The sequence below is a fragment of the Trachemys scripta genome, chromosome 4, assembly GCF_013100865.1.
Source record: "Trachemys scripta elegans isolate TJP31775 chromosome 4, CAS_Tse_1.0, whole genome shotgun sequence".
Taxonomy (NCBI): domain Eukaryota; kingdom Metazoa; phylum Chordata; order Testudines; family Emydidae; genus Trachemys; species Trachemys scripta.
The window spans coordinates 94458334-94475454 of NC_048301.1; the positions used below are offsets into that span (position 1 = coordinate 94458334).

General features: G+C 49.0%; 1 protein-coding gene across 6 annotated transcripts in view; it reads right to left on the reverse strand.

Moving 5' to 3' along the window:
* Positions 1 to 17121, reverse strand: part of TEAD1 (TEA domain transcription factor 1) — a 221972-nt gene that overhangs the window by 4644 nt on the left and 200207 nt on the right. For all 6 annotated transcript variants that reach the window (XM_034769979.1, XM_034769977.1, XM_034769982.1 and 3 more), the window contains one exon: positions 132 to 272. In XM_034769979.1, coding sequence (XP_034625870.1) covers positions 132 to 272 — 141 coding nt within the window. The remainder of the gene's footprint in view (positions 1 to 131; positions 273 to 17121) is intronic.

Below are 17121 nucleotides of genomic sequence, written 5' to 3' on the forward strand. Positions count from 1 at the left end.
AAGTGAGATAAGAGGATTAAGTAAAAGAAAACAGAGTCAATTTTCCATTTTGTTCTGCCATTACATCGGCAGAAATGTACTGTATGATATCATGAGTCAGCAGAGTCACGCCATCCAGAAGTACATCCTACCTCTACTTTTTCTACTACTTGCTTTCCAAATGAGCAGACTTTGGTGGAACAGGTGATTGTCATGTTTTCTGAGCTCTCATATTGGCTAGTTACTCCATAAAATGCTCCTGTATCATCTTGAATGTTGCAGTTTAAGTCAGCCTGCAGGGAAAAGTAACAGATGTTGAATATTATCTTTGTCATCTAGCAGGGCCACAGTAATGAGCAGTAATTAACTCTCAGCCTACCTCTTTTTCCCTACCAAAAGTGGGGAGGGAAAGAGGCAAGTCTATAAACATAACTGTCATAGAGTTAAAAAAGAGAGAAAGAAAAACCCAGGTGTTCTTTTTTAATAAGTAAAAATACATTTCTTTCATAAGTTTAAGTTCAGTGTCAGAGTAAAAACCTTAGGGAAGTGATAATTTCTTCAAACTATAAGCAGCAAAACAATTGCACACCTATCATTAAAAGACCCATTGTTCCTCTTAACTATAGGCCCACTAAGATCTTGTCTACCCTATGCGGGAGATCAATCTAATTTACGCAACTTCAGCTACATGAATAACGTAGCTGAAGTCGACGTACTTAGATCTACTTACCGCGGGGTCCACACTGCTCTATGTCAACAGGAGACGCTCTCCCGTCGACTCCCTTTGTGCTTCTCATTCAGGTGGAGTACAGCTGCGGGAGAATGAGCTGCGGTCGATTTAGCGGGTCTAGTCCCGCTAAATCAACCACCGATGCATCGATCACCGCACGGCAATCCCTAGTAAGTGTAGACGAGCCCTAATTCTGCCCGTGGATACAGACAATTAATTAACTGAAGTGAATGGGAGTGGCATATGTCATGATGGGCCTCAAGCCTGGACCTGCAAGGTTTATGGGACCAGGAACACTCCAACCCTCCACCTGGCAGCCTGCTGGCAGTAGCTTACCCGAGACACATGAAGTCCAGCCCCCGTGTGAGCACCTGCCCCTTCAGTCCGATTGGTGGATTCCCAGAGCATCTGACTGTCCCATTGGTCCTACTTAAGCTAGCAGCAGGAACAGGAAGCTGTGTGAACAACTGGACTTTAGCCTGCTCTGGACTGTGTGCTTTGCACTTCCTTCTATCGGCTCCTGCTTCCCCAGCTTGATCTTCTGGCATTCAGACTCAGCTTGGCTCCTGGCATCTGACTTGTGGTTCCTCACCTCTGGTTTGTCCCCTGCTTCTGACCTTCCAGTATCTTGACCCAGCTGACTCTTGACTCCTTTCCCATGAGAGCGGATTCTGGCTCTGACTACTAGGTCTGGCTGCCCACAACTCAGCCATAGCAGCTTGTCTGTACCTCAGTAACCCTGCGGGACCAAGGATGGACCCAGCAGCACATTTACGGCCACCAGAAGCACTGGACTTGTCCAAATGGACCTCTTGCCGCTGGGTGGATGATCAAGCACTGCAGGCCCGAGTTGCACAGTTGACCTTGGACAACCAGCAGGTGCAGGACCAAGTGAGGCAGCCCAGCACTGAGAACACTGGCCTGCAAACACAGCCTACAGCAGCTTGCCTGAAAGGGGCCTGTGATACCCTTGCTTAAACAGCTCGATGGGAACAGCTGGTGGTTCCAGGGATTCACGAACCAGTGCCGCTGTCTGTTTCTGATAAGGCTCCAAATCTATTCTTCTGACTTGGCCAAGGTGGCTTTGTAATCAGCCTGCTGGCAGGAGACCTATTACACTGGGCATCCCCCATGCTAAAAGGCCATAGCCCCATACTGTCCAACGGGGAAGGCTTTCTCCAATTGACGTCAACTGTCTTCAGTTACCTGCACTGAGCCTGAATGGCTGAGGCCACCCTGAGGCAGGAGCAAGGGGCAGTGGCCTCCTATGCAGTGCACTTTCACCACCTCGTGACAGATACAGAGTGGAAAAAGAGTAGGTCACTTTCCCGTCGGAAGTCTACTGACAGCATGGCCAGGGACCAGAGGACATTGCACCCAGACTCAAGAAGGTTCAAGTAGGTGTAGTCACCCCTATGGAAGCACCCACTGGGGCAGTGGCTCTCGACCTCTCCAGACTACTGTACCCCATTCAGGAGTCTGATTTGTCTTGTGTACCCCCAAGTTTCACCTCTCTTAAAATCTACTTGCTTACAAAATCAGACATAAAAATACAACAGTGTCACAGCACTATTACTGAAACATTGCTTACTTTCTCATTTTTACCATATAATTATAAAATAAATCAGTGGGAATATAAATATTGTACTTCATTTCAGTGTATAGTACACAGAGCAGTGTAAACAAGTCATTTATGAAATTTTAGTTTGTATTGACTTTGCTAGTGCTGTTTACACAGCCTGTTGTAAAACTAGGCAACTTTCTAGATGACTCCTGGAAGACTTCTCCGTACCCCTGGTTGAGAACCACTGCACTGAGTGAACTCTGGAACTTCCCCCACAAGTATCACAACTAGGTTGACGTCTCTGAGAATAACAATGCGGAAAACTTCCACTCACATTAGGACTACGATTACCACACAGAAGATACCATTTGGGCAGATAATGTAATGTCAGAAACCAAACTGTCAGTATGGTGAGAATCTCTCCAACAGAACCTGGTCTGGGGGTTCATCTGCAAATCGACTTCACTGGCCGATGCCCCGGTCCTTTTCGTAAAAAGGAAGGATGGCAGCCTCCACCTCTGTTTCAGTTACTAAGGTCTAAATCAGATAATCTGGAACTGTTACCTGCCACCCTGATCCCTGAGTTCTTGGATTGCATGAAGCTGCCCACATATTCACTAAACTGGATCTTTAGGGAACTTACAACCTTGTTTGTATTCACAAGGGAGATGAATGGAAGACTGCCTTTTTGACTTGTTATGGCCACTTTGAATATTTAGTTATGCCATTTGGACTGACTAATTCCCCAGCGATGTTTTAGAACTTCATTAACAACGTGCTACAAGACCTACTGGACCAGTTTGTAGCAGTGTACTTAGATGATGTACTGATTGTCTCAGACGATCTTGACCAACACACCACTTATATTGGCACAGTCCTGGAGAGACTACAACAGAGTGGTTTCTGTGCTAAACTTGAGAAGTGTACATTTGATCAGACCTGAACTGAGTTCCTGGGGTTTCATCCTGTCCCTGGAAGGAATCAAGATGGATCTGTGTAAGGTCCAGGCTGTTTGTGACTGGGCATTCCCACCCTCTCCGCAACGTGCGTGACATACAATGTTTTTTAGGTTTCTGCGAACTTCTACCAGATGTTCATTTTCAATTTTTCTGAAAATGTCAAGCCCTTAAATGCCCAACTCCGGGAAAACACCCAGTTCCATTGGTCCCCCAAGGCCGAGCATGCATTCCAGCATGCATTCAAGCAATTGAAGCTTACTTTCTCCACTGCTCCAGTATTGGCCTACCCAGATGTGACACAAGCTATTGTTGTGGAAGCTGATGACTCTAGTTTGGCAATCATGGCGGTCCTCTCCCAAAGGCCTGGACCCAAGCAAATACTGCACCCCATCGCCTACTACTCAAGGAGGCTCAAGCTGGCTAAGTGAAACTATGAGTTCTTGATAAGGAGCTCCCGGCAACTAAGACCACCTTCAAAGAGTGGTGACACTATTTGGAAGAGGCCCACCACCTTGTCCAAGTGTTTACCAACCATAAGAACCTGGAATACCTGTGCAGGGCCAGGACCTAAGCCAATGACATCTGCAGTAGGCCTATTCTTCTCCCAGATTAACTTTACCTTGACCTACCACCCTGGAACCAGAAATTGCAAGGCCGACACCTCGTCCTGAAAAGACAGTTATCTTTTCCGTAACTGGTGTTTTTCGAGATGTGTTGCTCATGCCCATTCAACTTAGGTGTGTGTGCTCGCCACATGCACCGGTGCCGGAAGTTTTTTTCTCAGCAGCATCTATAGGGGACTGGCTCTGGTGCCCCGTGGAGTGGCACCACATGCTGCGGTATATAGGGCGCTGCCGGTTCCCCCCAGCCTCAGTTCCTTCTTGCCAGAAACTCCAACAGTGGGGAAGGAGGATGGGTTGTGGAATGGACATAAGCAACACATCTCAAAGAACACCAGTTATGGAAAAGGTAACTGTCTTTTCTTCTTTGAGTGCTTGCTCATGTCCATTCAACTTAGGGGACTCCCAAGGAGTACCCCTCGGAGATGGCTAGGAATTCACGGATGTGTCGATTGCAACACAGCTCTGCCGAACCCAGCGTCATACCTGGCCTGCTGAGTGATAGCATAGTGGGCCATGAACGTGAGCACCGAGGACCACGTCATGGCTCAACAGATGTCCTGGATCGGGAAGTGTGCCAGGAAGGCCGCCAAAGATGCCTGCACTCTGGTCAAGTGGGCTCTGACGATCGGTGGCGGAGGGACTCCCGCCAACTCATAGCAGGTCCAAATGCAAGAGGTGATCCAGTTAGAAATCCTCTGTGTGGACACCGGGAGGCCCTTCATCCAATCAGCTGTAGAGATGAAAAGCTGAGTCAATTTACGGAAAGGCTTTGTCCGATTTAGGTAGAAAGCCAGGGCCCTTCTTAAACCCAAAGCATGAAGGCGCCTCTCTTCACTAGTCTCATGGGGCTTAGGGCAGAAGACCGGAAGGAAGATGTCTTGGCTCATGTGGAAAGTAGACACCACCTTGGGGAGGAAGGCCAGGTGGCTGGACCTTGTCCTTATAGAAGACAGTGTATGGCAGTTCTGAGGTCAGGGCCCATAGCTCGGAGACTCGCCTGGCTGAAGTCACCACCACCAGGAAAGCTACCTTCCACGATAGGTGAGACAGGAAGCACGAGGCCAAAAGCTCAAAGGGCAGGCCCATGAGCCTGGACACAAGTTAAGATCCTACTGAGAGGCCAGGGACCTAACTTGAGGGAAAAGTCTCTCGAGGCCTCTGAGGAACCTGACTGACATGTCATGGGAGAACACCGTCTGCCCCTCGATTGGCAGATGAAAGGCAGAAATGGCAGCCAGATGCACCCTGATAGAGGAGTGTGCCAGGCCCTGGTTCCTCAAATGAAGCAGGTAGTCTAAGATCGACTGCACTGAAGAACACAAAGGGGAGGTGCCCCATTTGGCCGCTCAGCGGGAGAACCTCGTCCACTTTGCCAGGTAAGTCTGTCTAATCGAGGGCTTTCTACTCTCGAGGAGGGCCTTCTGGACCCATTCTGAATAGGCCCATTCCTCAGGGTTCAGCCATGCAACATCCACACCGTGAGGTGGAGGGACGAGAGGTTGGGGTGCAAGAGTCGACCGTGATCCTGTGACAGCAGGTCTGTCGGTTCGGCAGGGGCCACGAGGGATCGCTGACAAGCTCAATAGCGTCCCGAACTAGTGCTGGTGAGGCTATGCTGGGGCAATCATGATAACCTGAGCCTTGTCTCTCTTGATTTTCGCTAGGACTTTGCTGATGAGTGGAATGGCTGCCCACAGCAGGAGAAAGGCGTCGGAGAGGGAGTCCTTGCCCAGACCCTGTCTGGAGCAAAACCTGTGGCACCTCCTGTTCTGCCTGGTGGCGAACAAATCCACTTGGGGAGTTCCCCACCTCTGGAAGATTGTGCCGGCTACCCACTCGTGGTGAGAGAAGTCCCTGCTTAGGTGATCCGCTAGCGTGTTCTTGGCACGCGGAAGGTGACACGCTTATAGGTGGATTCCGTGGCCGATGCAGAAGTCCCAGAAACAGAATGCCCCAGCTGAAGTCCGAGGCATCCAAAACCATCTCGACTGAGTGTGGAGTGCTGACAAAGGGAACTCCTTCCAGGACTTTCCCAGGGTCGGTTCACCATTGCAGCAAGGTAAGTACCGTCGAGGGGATGGTAATGACCTTTTTCAGGTGGTCCCTGGACTGGGAGTAGACCGTCACCAGCCACTGCTGTGGGGGTCACATTCGGAGCCAGTGTGGTGCACCACATATGTACATGCTGCTATGTGACCTAGAAGGTGCAGGCTGTGGTCAGGGGAAACGCGGAGACTTCCGCAATGTGGCCCGTCAGTGCTCTGAATCTTCTCAGCATCAGGAACGCCCTGGTGCAGGTTGAGTTGAGCACCGCTCTGATGAACTCTATCCTCTGTACTGGAACTAATGTGGATTTTTTGTCGTTTACCAACAGGCCAAGACAACGGCAAGTGACTAACAGCATCATGACATCCCTTTGGACCTGGAGCTGCCCTTGATTAGCCAGTCGTCAAGGTACTGGTAGATCTGGACTCTCCAACGTCTGAGGTAAGCAACCACCACCAACATGCACTGGGTAAATATCCACTGTGCTGTCGCTAGGCCAAACGGGAGGACTGCAAACTGATAGTGGTTGGGACCTACCATAAACCGGAGGAAGCATCTGTGTCCCTCAAAGATGGAGATGTGAAAGTATGTGTAAGTCTCCCAGATCCAGGGAGAGGATGATGGAACCCAGGGAGACCATGCGGAACTTCAGCGTCGCTAGGAAGCGGTTCAAGTCTCACAGGTCTAGGATCGGTCGCAGACTGCCCTTGGCCTTGGGATTAAAAAATAGCGGGAATAGAACCTCTTGCTCCTGTACTCTGGAGGAATGACCTCCACCGTACCTAGCAGCAGTAACCCCTCTACCTCCTGCACGAGCAGACTCTCGGGAGAAGGATCACTGAAGAGGGATGTGGAGGTGGGAGTGGGAAGGAGGGGTAAAAAGTAACTGAAGGGTGTAACCCCATGCCACCATACTGAGGACCCATCGGTCCAATGTTATAGATGCCCAGTCAGGGAGGAAAGGAGAAAGGCAGCTGGCAAAAATAGGGGAGGGAGGATCCTGGGAACAGTCTGGTAGATCACCCTTAGGCATACCCTCAAAATGAGCACTTGCCCACCTGCTTCTTGCAGGTCGAACTCGACTGAGAGGCCTGCAAAGGCTGTTGGCTAGGACGCTGCATGTAGCCTCTGGATTTCTTATGGGCAGGCTCCTGGCAAGGGTGGCTCCCCTGGCCCTGAGGGCCAGGAACATACAGGCGTTTTAAGGGTTGTGCCGGAGTCCTTTAGGCCATGGAGCTTATTGTCCGTCTGTTCCGCAAACAGGGCTTTCCCATCAAAGGGAAGGTCTTGCATCGACTGCTGAGCCTCCATGGTTAAGCCAGAGAGGAGTAGCCAGGATGCCTGGCGCATGGTGACGGCCAAGGCCATGGTCTGGGCAGCAGTGTCCGCTGCATCCGACACCGCTTGGAGTGTCTCCCTGGCCGCAGTCGTGCCCTCCTTCATGATTGCCTGGAGCTCCTTCCTAGAAGCTTCAGGAAGAGAGACTTGAACTTGGCCATGGCTTGCCACATGTTAAAATCATAACGTCCCAGGAGGACTTGATGGTTGGCCACCCTCAACTGGAACTAGAGGATGAATAAACCTTATGCCCAAACTAGTCCAGTCTCTTAAAGTCTTTGTTCTTAGGGGTAGCCCCGGGTTGACCTTGTTGCTCCCTGTGGTTAACCGCTTCTACCACTAGGGAGTTGGAAGCAGGGTGGGTGTACAGGTACTCATGGCCTTTGGATGGCACAAAGTACTTGCCTCAGCCCTCTTGGAGATGGGTGGAAGGGAGGAGGGAGTTTGCTACAGGGCATTAGTGATCTTAGAGACCATCATGAAGGAGCAGAGCACCCTGGCTGGTGCTGTGGAGCAGGGGACATCGAAAAGAGAGTCTGAGGGCTCCTCTAACTCCTCTGCCTGAAGACCCAGGTAGGCAGCGACCCTCTTCAGTAGTTCCTGGTGCACTTTAGTGTCATCCAGAGGAACTGGGGAAGGGGACCCCATTATAGTCTTGTCAGGTGACAACGAGGAAGATATCGGCGCCATAGGGTCCTCCACAACCATTGGTGGCCCAGTGGCTCGTTCCCCTGCTCCCTCTTGGACCTGTGGGGTCCTCAGGCCCGAGGCTTCATGCACTGGAGGAGGCGGGAGAGAGAGGCAGCTGGTCTCTTTGAGGCTCTGGACATCGAGCAGGCGGCCTCGGAGGGTTGGGTGAACCCCCATGGGTTCCATGGGTATCACGGTGCCAGCCACTGCGCCTGAGGCCACAGGGCCAGTTTCAATGCTGACAATGTTCAGTGCTGGTACCAGAGCTTGTCCTGCCGTCAGGGAACCTTGCTCCAAACCAGGGCTGGATCTCGAGTGGTTGCTCCCAGGTGACCAGGACAGAGCAGTACCGGTCACTCCGCCTGGAGTCTGATCTGGAGTGCGGTTTCAGGGACCTGTGACGGCCGATGGAGCCACGACGGCTTAGAGCCAGGGATCTATGACTCGTGCTTGAAGAGAGGTATCAGGATGAGGAGCGGGACCGGGAGTCGCAACTGGCCCGGTTCCAGGAAGTGCCTGCACGCAGTGATGCCCTCACTGGCGACAGTCCGAGGAATGGTACCATCGATCCCTCAACAGGTCCCTGGAGCGGTACCATGGTCTCGGAGATTCTGGGTTGCAGGACTGGTATTCCTGCTGGGGGGGTGCATGCCTCCAAAGATCTGCGCCCAGTGGCCGGCGAGCTGTGTCTCGAGCCTCTGCCTGTGCCCAAGGTCCGGGGACCAAATGGGGCTAAGCTGGATCTGCCTTTTGCGGTCAGATGCGTGGTGGTTACGGGAGGGTGAGCACTGGCAGGATGTCTCCCGTGACAGCGAACAGTGCCGCTGAGGTGGGGACAGAAGTGGTCCGAACGCGGGTTTACCCCATGACCAGGGAACCGCAGGAGCCAGTGTGGGTGGCACCAGGAGGGACATGATCTCCTGCGCTGCCTGCAGGGCCTCTGGTGTGGACAGCACCCGGAGCTGACGGAGGCCTCTGCCGCTATCCGGGGGAGTGGGTTGGGCTACATCGCTTCACCAGAGCTTGGGCTTGAGATCCAAACATAGGTGAAGAGTTGCCCAGCATGGGACCTTGTTCACACCCAGTCTTATCCTTTCCCTTGCGGGAGGTTGGAGACTGGCCTCACACAGCCTTCTTGGTCAGAGCCATGGATAGGGACCAGTGCCGGCCAGTGGACGGTCGCGGTGGGGCGCTGCATACTGAGGTCACGGCACTCAGCGCCGAGTTGGAGTGTTGTTCCGGTGCCGGGGTGAGGGCTGACTCCATAAGGAGAGCTCTTAAACGAATATAACACTCCTTCTTAGTCCTGGGCTCGAAGGACTTGCAAATTTTGCACTTTCACTAATGTGTCCTTCACCCAAGCAACACAGACAGCTGCTGTGTAGATCACTAATGGGCAAGGGTCTCTTGCAGCGATCACAGGGTTTAAAGCCTGGGCACTGGGGCATGCCCCGTCCCGAGGCAAAGTCCCATTCGGGACCTACGAAGTCTCTAACTATGGCTAAGGGATTTATAAACAGTAACAGAAAACTATATTCACTATAATACAAGAAATAACTAGTTCGTAAAAACAAGCAGCAACAGCACTAGTTGAAGCAGCAACAGTTACTGCACCGTCACTGGTGTCAAGAAGGAACTGAGGGTGGGGGGACCGGCAGCACCCTATATACTGTGGCATGTGCGTGCCACTCCAGGGGGTGCCAGAGCTAGTCCCCTATGGATACTGCTGAGAAAAAAACTTCCGGCACTGGTGCATGTGGCGAGCACACACACCTAAGTTGAATGGACATGAGCAAGCACTTGAAGAAGAAGATATGGCTCTGACCCATAAGGCCCCAGTTTGGAACCAGCCCACATTCTGAAGTCTCATAATTTACTTAATGTGACTTACTGCCAGGACCTGCTCCCATGCATCTGCTTTGTGTCTATCTCTGGAATTCTGTCTTATGAGATGGCCATACCAACAGAGACCTGTATGACACCTGGGAGGGGATCAAGTTTGTAAAAGATCACATCTGTGTTTCCTCAGGACCTGTGAGAGTGGCAGTTCTTCAAATGTGCCATGACTCCCACCTGCAAGATACTTAGCGTGATATAACACCTGACAATTAACATCCCGTTTCTTCTGATGGCCCCATGTATGCCCCAAGATAGAGACCTCTGTAGATTCCTGCAAGGTTCATGCCCACACCAAGATCTCACGCCAGAGAGCTTGCAGTCTTCTCCAATCTCTGGACACTCCTTCTCAACCCAGTGAGGCAATTTCCTTGGACTCTGTGGTAAAACTACCAAAATTCAGCGGTTTCATTATCATCTTGATGGAGGTAGATTGCTTTTATAAAATGGCTTACTTCATTCCAGCACGTGCTTACCCTCCACAGAGGAAACCACCTGGCTCTGGATAAACAACATAGGCCATCTTCATGGACTTTCTGATCATGTCACCTCTGACCAAGGGCCAAAGTTTACTGCCTGCTTCTGGCACGAGGCCCTATGTTTATTAGCAGTCAACGGACAACTGTCCTCTGCCTACCATCTTCAGCAAAACAGCCCAAAATCAAGAATCAACTAGATCCTCAAATAATACTTATGACATCAACCATCCCTAGGGTGACTTGTCTTCACTACTTCCCTATGCAGAATTCTTGTGCAATGATGTGGACCATGCATCCACAAGCCACAGTCTCTTCTTTATTAACTATGGATACCACACCTGATTTCACCCACAACTACCACATCCTCCCCCAACACATCTGCCTCAGACCTAGTACAACACATCCATCACGTCCAAGAGGTGGTGAAGGGACACCTTGAAAAGAGCAAGGAGAACTCCAAAAGGTACGCAGACAAATGTAGACAACAGGACCCCTCCCCCTATTCTGTAGGAGAACAGATATGGCTTTCAACAGAACATCTCCACACGGACAGACCCTCTCAAAAACTATACTATTGGTTCCATGGCCCGTTACTGGATTCGGCAACAAATATACCCCATCCAGCTCCCTTGATCTTTAGAGTGCACCCTATATTTAATATCTCACTTCTAAAACCATACATTGGGAACACAGTTCCTCATAAAGCCCAATCACCAGCCTCACCAGTGTATGTATAGGGTCAGGAGAAATATGCTGTACACAAAATTCTCGTCTGTAAGATTAAGCAGGGCAAATTATGGTACCTGTTTGATTGGGAAAGTTATGGCCTGGCAGAACGCACTTGGGAGCCAGCTGCAAACATTCTCACTCCCATCCTGGTTTGGGCCTTCCACAGAAGCCACAAGGGAAGGTGGCAATGTCATGACCCATGGGTCTTGAATGCAGGCCAGCAAGGTTCATGAGAGCAGCCACCCTATGACCCTCCACCTTGCAGCCTGCTGGCAAGAGCTAACCTAAGATCCATGAAGCCCAGATGCAGTGTGAGGCTCTGCCCCTGAGGTCTGATTGGCAAAGTTCCAGAGTGGCCGACTGGCCCTACTTAAGCCTGCAGCAGGAACAGGAAACTGTCTGAACAGCTGGGCTCACCCTGTTTGCCTTTGTGCTTTCTGCTCCCTACTGCTCCTCTGACTTGATCTCCAGGCATTCCAACTCAGCTTGACTCCTGGCATCTGTTTGGTAGTTCCTGACCTCCAGTTTGTCCTGTCTCTGACCCCCTGGTCTCCTGACCCAGCCTAACTCTGATTCCTGACTCGTTGTTCTGATCTCCAGTTTGTTTCCTGCTTCTGACCTCCTGGTATCCTTACCCAGCTGACTCTTGACTCGGTCTCATGACTGAGGATTTTGGCTCTGACTACTAGGTCTGGCCAGCCGCAACAGCATGCAAGTACTAAGGGCAGAGGCTGGTCTGTGTGTTGACTGCTGTGAAGAAAAGAAGCAGAGCCTTCTTTTCCTCTTCATGAATCCTGCCCTGAAAGGAGCATGTCTGCACCAGAGGATCAGTACCATTATATTTCTTTTTTCCTTTCTGAAAGCAATGACACCTCATCACAAAGGAAGACGTTTGAGGTGATAGAAAAGAGGGGCTATCATAGAGAGAGGATTCCATCACTGATAATAAGTAATATGGCTTTGATGCAGCAAGATACTTAAATCCTCTTGACTTAGATGGGATTGGTCTCTTGCTTAAAGTTAGGCACATGCACCCTAAGTGGGACCTACTGGAAGAAAACTATTTTAAAAAATAATTATATTTCTTTAGCTATTTCTACACAGAGAGAATATCTATCCAGCCACTCATATTCTCTATCACCACACTATCTTAGCATAGACTGGGGCTCACAGGTTAAAGAGAAAAGAAGAGATCATGGTTCCATTTGCCTCACTGCTACTTTTTCTTTACTTAAAGCCAAATTCTAGTCTGTGCGCACAGCATGACTAAATATATTAGAAAAGGGCATCATGGGTCAGAGGCTGAGTTCTCCCTCCCAATGCTTGCAGAGCAGTGAAGCTGTTCTGCCACTATGCACCTCATAATCTGGGAGCCACTCTTTAAGGTCTCCTCTTAATCAGCCCTAAAACAGCTGATATAGGGACTGAACACATCCATCGAAGTCCTCACAGCTAGATTTGTTCGTTCTAGCATCGACGCTGGCAACGGTCACATATTTCGTGCCTGCAGAGAATGGGCAGGATTTGCCCCATTATGTATAAAGTTGTTTACTAAACCTCTCAGAAAATAATAATTTCCAGGTGTCACAACATATGGCCAACTATTGTAAAACAGCCCAAGAATCAGCTGAATCTTTGGTGGGAGTTTCAGTGGGCAGATGTACTTTCCACCAGTTTAGCTGTTTAACTCTCAATTCCAGCTTTGTTTTTATTGTTAACAGAGATTTAAGTAAACTACTACAAAAATCTCTCCTGGTACTTTCTGAACATGTTCAGGAAGATCAGGGACATCTTCCTTTTTATATGGTTACTTTTTAAAACCTAGCTTACAAATATGTTTACATATTAGATCATGTGTAATCCACACTTCTCATAATGGATTTTAAATGGACTTTTGGATTTTAAATGATAAGATTAGTGAACTAAAAATATAACTTCACGCATTTTCTAACTATTTATTTTTAGGTTATATATAAAAAGGACACCTATGTGTTTCATTTTTGAGATTTTCTTTTATCACTGAACTGTAAAGCGCTGAACAAGTCTTAGGAGATGGACCTACCCTGCTTGTAAGCACTTGTTCCTTTTGTACAGCAATGCACATACAATGTAACAGATTCACTCATCACTACAATGTATTTTGCCAGCATCTAGCACTGAAAACTTTGTATATCAACAATATCAAGTGTTTGACATGCTGCATCACAGCACGTACAGAAACAGAACTGGCTTCAAACAAACAAACAACAACTTCACATGGATCATTGCTCTGTCTCTACAGCAAGAAGGGGATAGGTTGCTTGTGTCATACTGGGTTTGGCTAACCAAAAGGCAGCATTGGCAACAACTGCAGGGAAAGACTCTAAATTCTCCCCGTCGAACAGAAAGAAAAAAGCACTTATTAGTAACATAAGGGTATTTGGGCAGCAACCAGCATAATTTACACAAACATTCAGTAGTTAAAATTAAATGTATTGTTAACAACTTATAGGTTTAACTGCTACTGACTGCAAAGAGGTGTCATTCATATGATCACATTATATCTCTCCTCTTTCTCTCAGAACAGTAATCAAAGGCAGAGATTCCAAATTGTGAAGCAATGTTTTCCAATGGTAGCATCTGGGTCCTTGGCACATAGTTACATTGCAGCTTTGGAATTGCTTCCAGGTCTGCCACATGGTTAAGCTTGTGATGGACAGGCCAAGCTGCTCCCTCCTCCCAGCTGCTCTTCCCTTTTGACTCATTATTGATTCTGAGGCACTAATGCCCTTGTATCAATTTGTGAAGAAGTCCTGCAAAAGCACCACATGAGATCGCTGTGTAGAGAGGGTCCAGTTTTAAAAATAAAGGGGAGGGGGAAGGAAAAGGAGGGGAACTGCTGCTTTCTTCCATTTCTAATTTCTTCTGAATACATTTGCATGCTGGTTGTAGACTAATCCACACCACAGATTACATTTGTGAACTGCAAATCATTTGCCAATCCGGTTTGGTGAGTGAGCAGGTGGGTTTCCAAACTTCACTTCTTTTGCAAAAAACCAACCAACCAAACAAACAACCATATTTAAAAGATAAAAAACAGCAGCAACAACTTTCTATATCCAGAAAGTCTGCTGCAAGCACATGGGGAGGAACTGTGGGGGGTGGGAGGCAACCATGCGGACAAGCCATTTTTGAACACTGACTACATGGGTAAATTGTTTGTTACAGCATATTGCAAAGAGAAGCAGAATTATTTTTCACGCCATAGCTGTTTTAAATAAGAATAGGAATAAACTCAACAATCCTACTCATGTTACTTACCACTAATTATGGCATATATTTACATCTATAAATTTTTTTGGGACATAATTTAATGTCCCTTTATTGTGCAGATTCCTTTATTTCCATTCCACATTTGAATTTCAAAAATGTTTAGGACTTCAAAGCATCTTTAAAAGCTTGCCCTAATTATAATATGTATTACTTTCTAATAACGGCTTGTTTGCATTGCAGATTCCTGCAAATGGAGGCATTCATTAAAAAAAATAATCAATTAATATCACCCAGACATCTTCAGATGAGTTTCATTCTCTGTTTCACAGAGTTGCACTGACATATGACCAAGCTTTCATCAGTTTGAAGCATAATGCAAACTACTGAAAGCATTTAAAATTAAGGTAGTTAATGTAGCAGAGTAAGAAAGCAATAAAGCCAGGCATTAATTTATAATGATTGTTCTTTCCTACTGTGTGACTATCCAAAGACCAGTCTTTCACTCATTTTAGATGTATTTACTCCTAGGGGTTGTTCTTGTTCCTGCAGAAATTAATGGTCAAATTCAAAGCTGCTTTCCTTGGGAGCAAGATCTGGCCCATAATGCACAACCAAATTACTATTATTTTTACTGCAGTAGCACCTAAGGATTCTCAACAAGGATCAGGACCCATTATACAGGCACTAAGCACCGTGCAAAGTAGTAACACAAAAAGAAAATCCTTGCCCCAAAGAACTCACAATCTAAGGCTTGGTCTACACTAAACCCCCAAATCGAACTAAGGTACGCAACTTCAGCTACGTGAATAACGTAGCTGAAGTTCGAAGTACCTTAGTTCGAACTTACCTCGGTCCACACGCGGCAGGCAGGCTCCCCCGTCGATTCCGCAGTACTCCTCTCGTCTAGCTGGAGTACCGCAGTCGACGGCGAGCACTTCCTGGTTCGACTTATCGCGTCCAGACAAGACGCGATAAGTCGAACCCAGAACTTCGATTGCCAGCCGCCGAATTAGCGGCTGGTTGTAGACATACCCTAAGATCCAGACAAAACATGACAAACAAACAGATGAACAAGAGCAGGACGGGAGTGAGGGAAGGGAGACAGATGTGCATGGATAAATTAGTGATAACAGTGCTCTTACTAGGAACAAGTGCTTGCCAGCCAAACTAGTGCCAAATGGTAGTGATTTGTAGGCAACAAAGTAAAGGTGGGAGGGATTAAAATAGGATAAGGTAGGGTTACCATTCGTCCGGATTCCCCCGGACATGTCCGGCTTTTTTGAGTTAAAAATAGCGTCCGGGGGGAATTTGTCAATGTCCGGATTTCCCCCCATGCAGAGCGTGCGCAGCTTACAGGGCAGCCGGCCAGATCGTGCCACTCGCACGGGGCTCCGGCAGCCTGAGCCCTTCCTCCACTTCCCCCCTCCTCTCCCCTGCAACTTGAGACCAATCCCCTCCTCTCTCTCCCTTCCTCCCCCACCCGCAGATCGCTGGCCGGCCGTTCGCATCGGGCCTCCGGCAGTCTGGAGCTCCAACCCTGCTCCCCTCCCCCGCTGCCGAGCGCGCCGCTCTGAAGCACAGTAAGGGGGCCGGGGGTCAGAGAAGCGGCAGGGAGGTTCTGGAGGGGGTAGTCAAGAGACAGGGAGCAGGGGGAGGGTTGGATGGGTCAGGAGTTCGGGGGGGGGCTGTCTGGGGGTTGGGGGTGTAAGGTTTTGGGCAGTCAGAGTACAGGTGGGGGGGTCTCAGGAGGGGGCAGTTAGGAGACAAGGCACAGGGAGGCTTAGGTAGGGGGTGGGGTTCTGGAGGGCAGTTAGGAGCAGGGGTCCCAGGAGGGGGCAGTCAGGGGACAGGGAGCAGAAGGGTTTAGATGGGTCAGGAGTTCTGGGGGGGCTACAGGTAGGGGGTAGGGTCCTAGAGGGCCAGTTAGGATGTGGGGAAGGTCTCAGGAGGGGGCAGTCAGGGGACAAGGAGCAGGAAGGCTTAGGTAGGGGGTGGAGTCATGGGGGGCAGTTAGGGGCAGGGGTCCCAGGAGGGGGCAATCATGGGGACAAGGAGTGGGGGGGGAGGGTTGGGGGTTCTGAGGGGGTGGGAAGTGGGAGGGAGTGGAAGGGGCAGGGGCGGGGCTAGGGCAGGACGGGGGCGGGGCTAGGGTGGGGCTCCTCCCGTCCTCTTTTTTGATTGTTGAAATATGGTAACCCTAGATAAGGTAACAGAAGGGAAAGGTGGTTATCATAATGCGCCAGGCAGATGAGTCTAGTGGTAGCATCTGCAATAGCTGTAGACATCAAGGGCAAAGAGGAGTAGATTATAGTATTCAAGATGCAAGATAAGGGCCTGGGTAAGTGCGCTGAACAGACAGAAGGGGATGGATATTTGAGACAAAGGAAGAGGCAGCAAGATTTAGACACAGATATGGAGAAGACCAAAAAACACACCATCCAGATTCTTCACCAAAATTGAGGATGAGGGCTTCTTTACTTGTTGGTATCATGTTGTATGTCAGATTAGATGTAATTCATATGAAAAAACAAACCCCTGCAGAGAAATATGGCAATCTGCTTTGTAGTTGACACTTTGCAAAGCCAAATTCCATGATGGCCAAGTGTCTTTTTATAGATCTCAACCCATTTTTTTTTTTAGCAAGTCTTTATATCTGTCACAGAGAAAATTATAAAAAAACAATCTGCTGTAAAGCCCAAACCCTAACTGGAGAGGTAAGATAAAAGGAACATTCCTTTATGTCTCCATGGCTAAACCACTTGTCTATGTCTTGGTCATCTATCAACTTGGTCATTCCTCTCTAGTTTCCCTGCCTTGCACCTCACTGCCTCCCCCC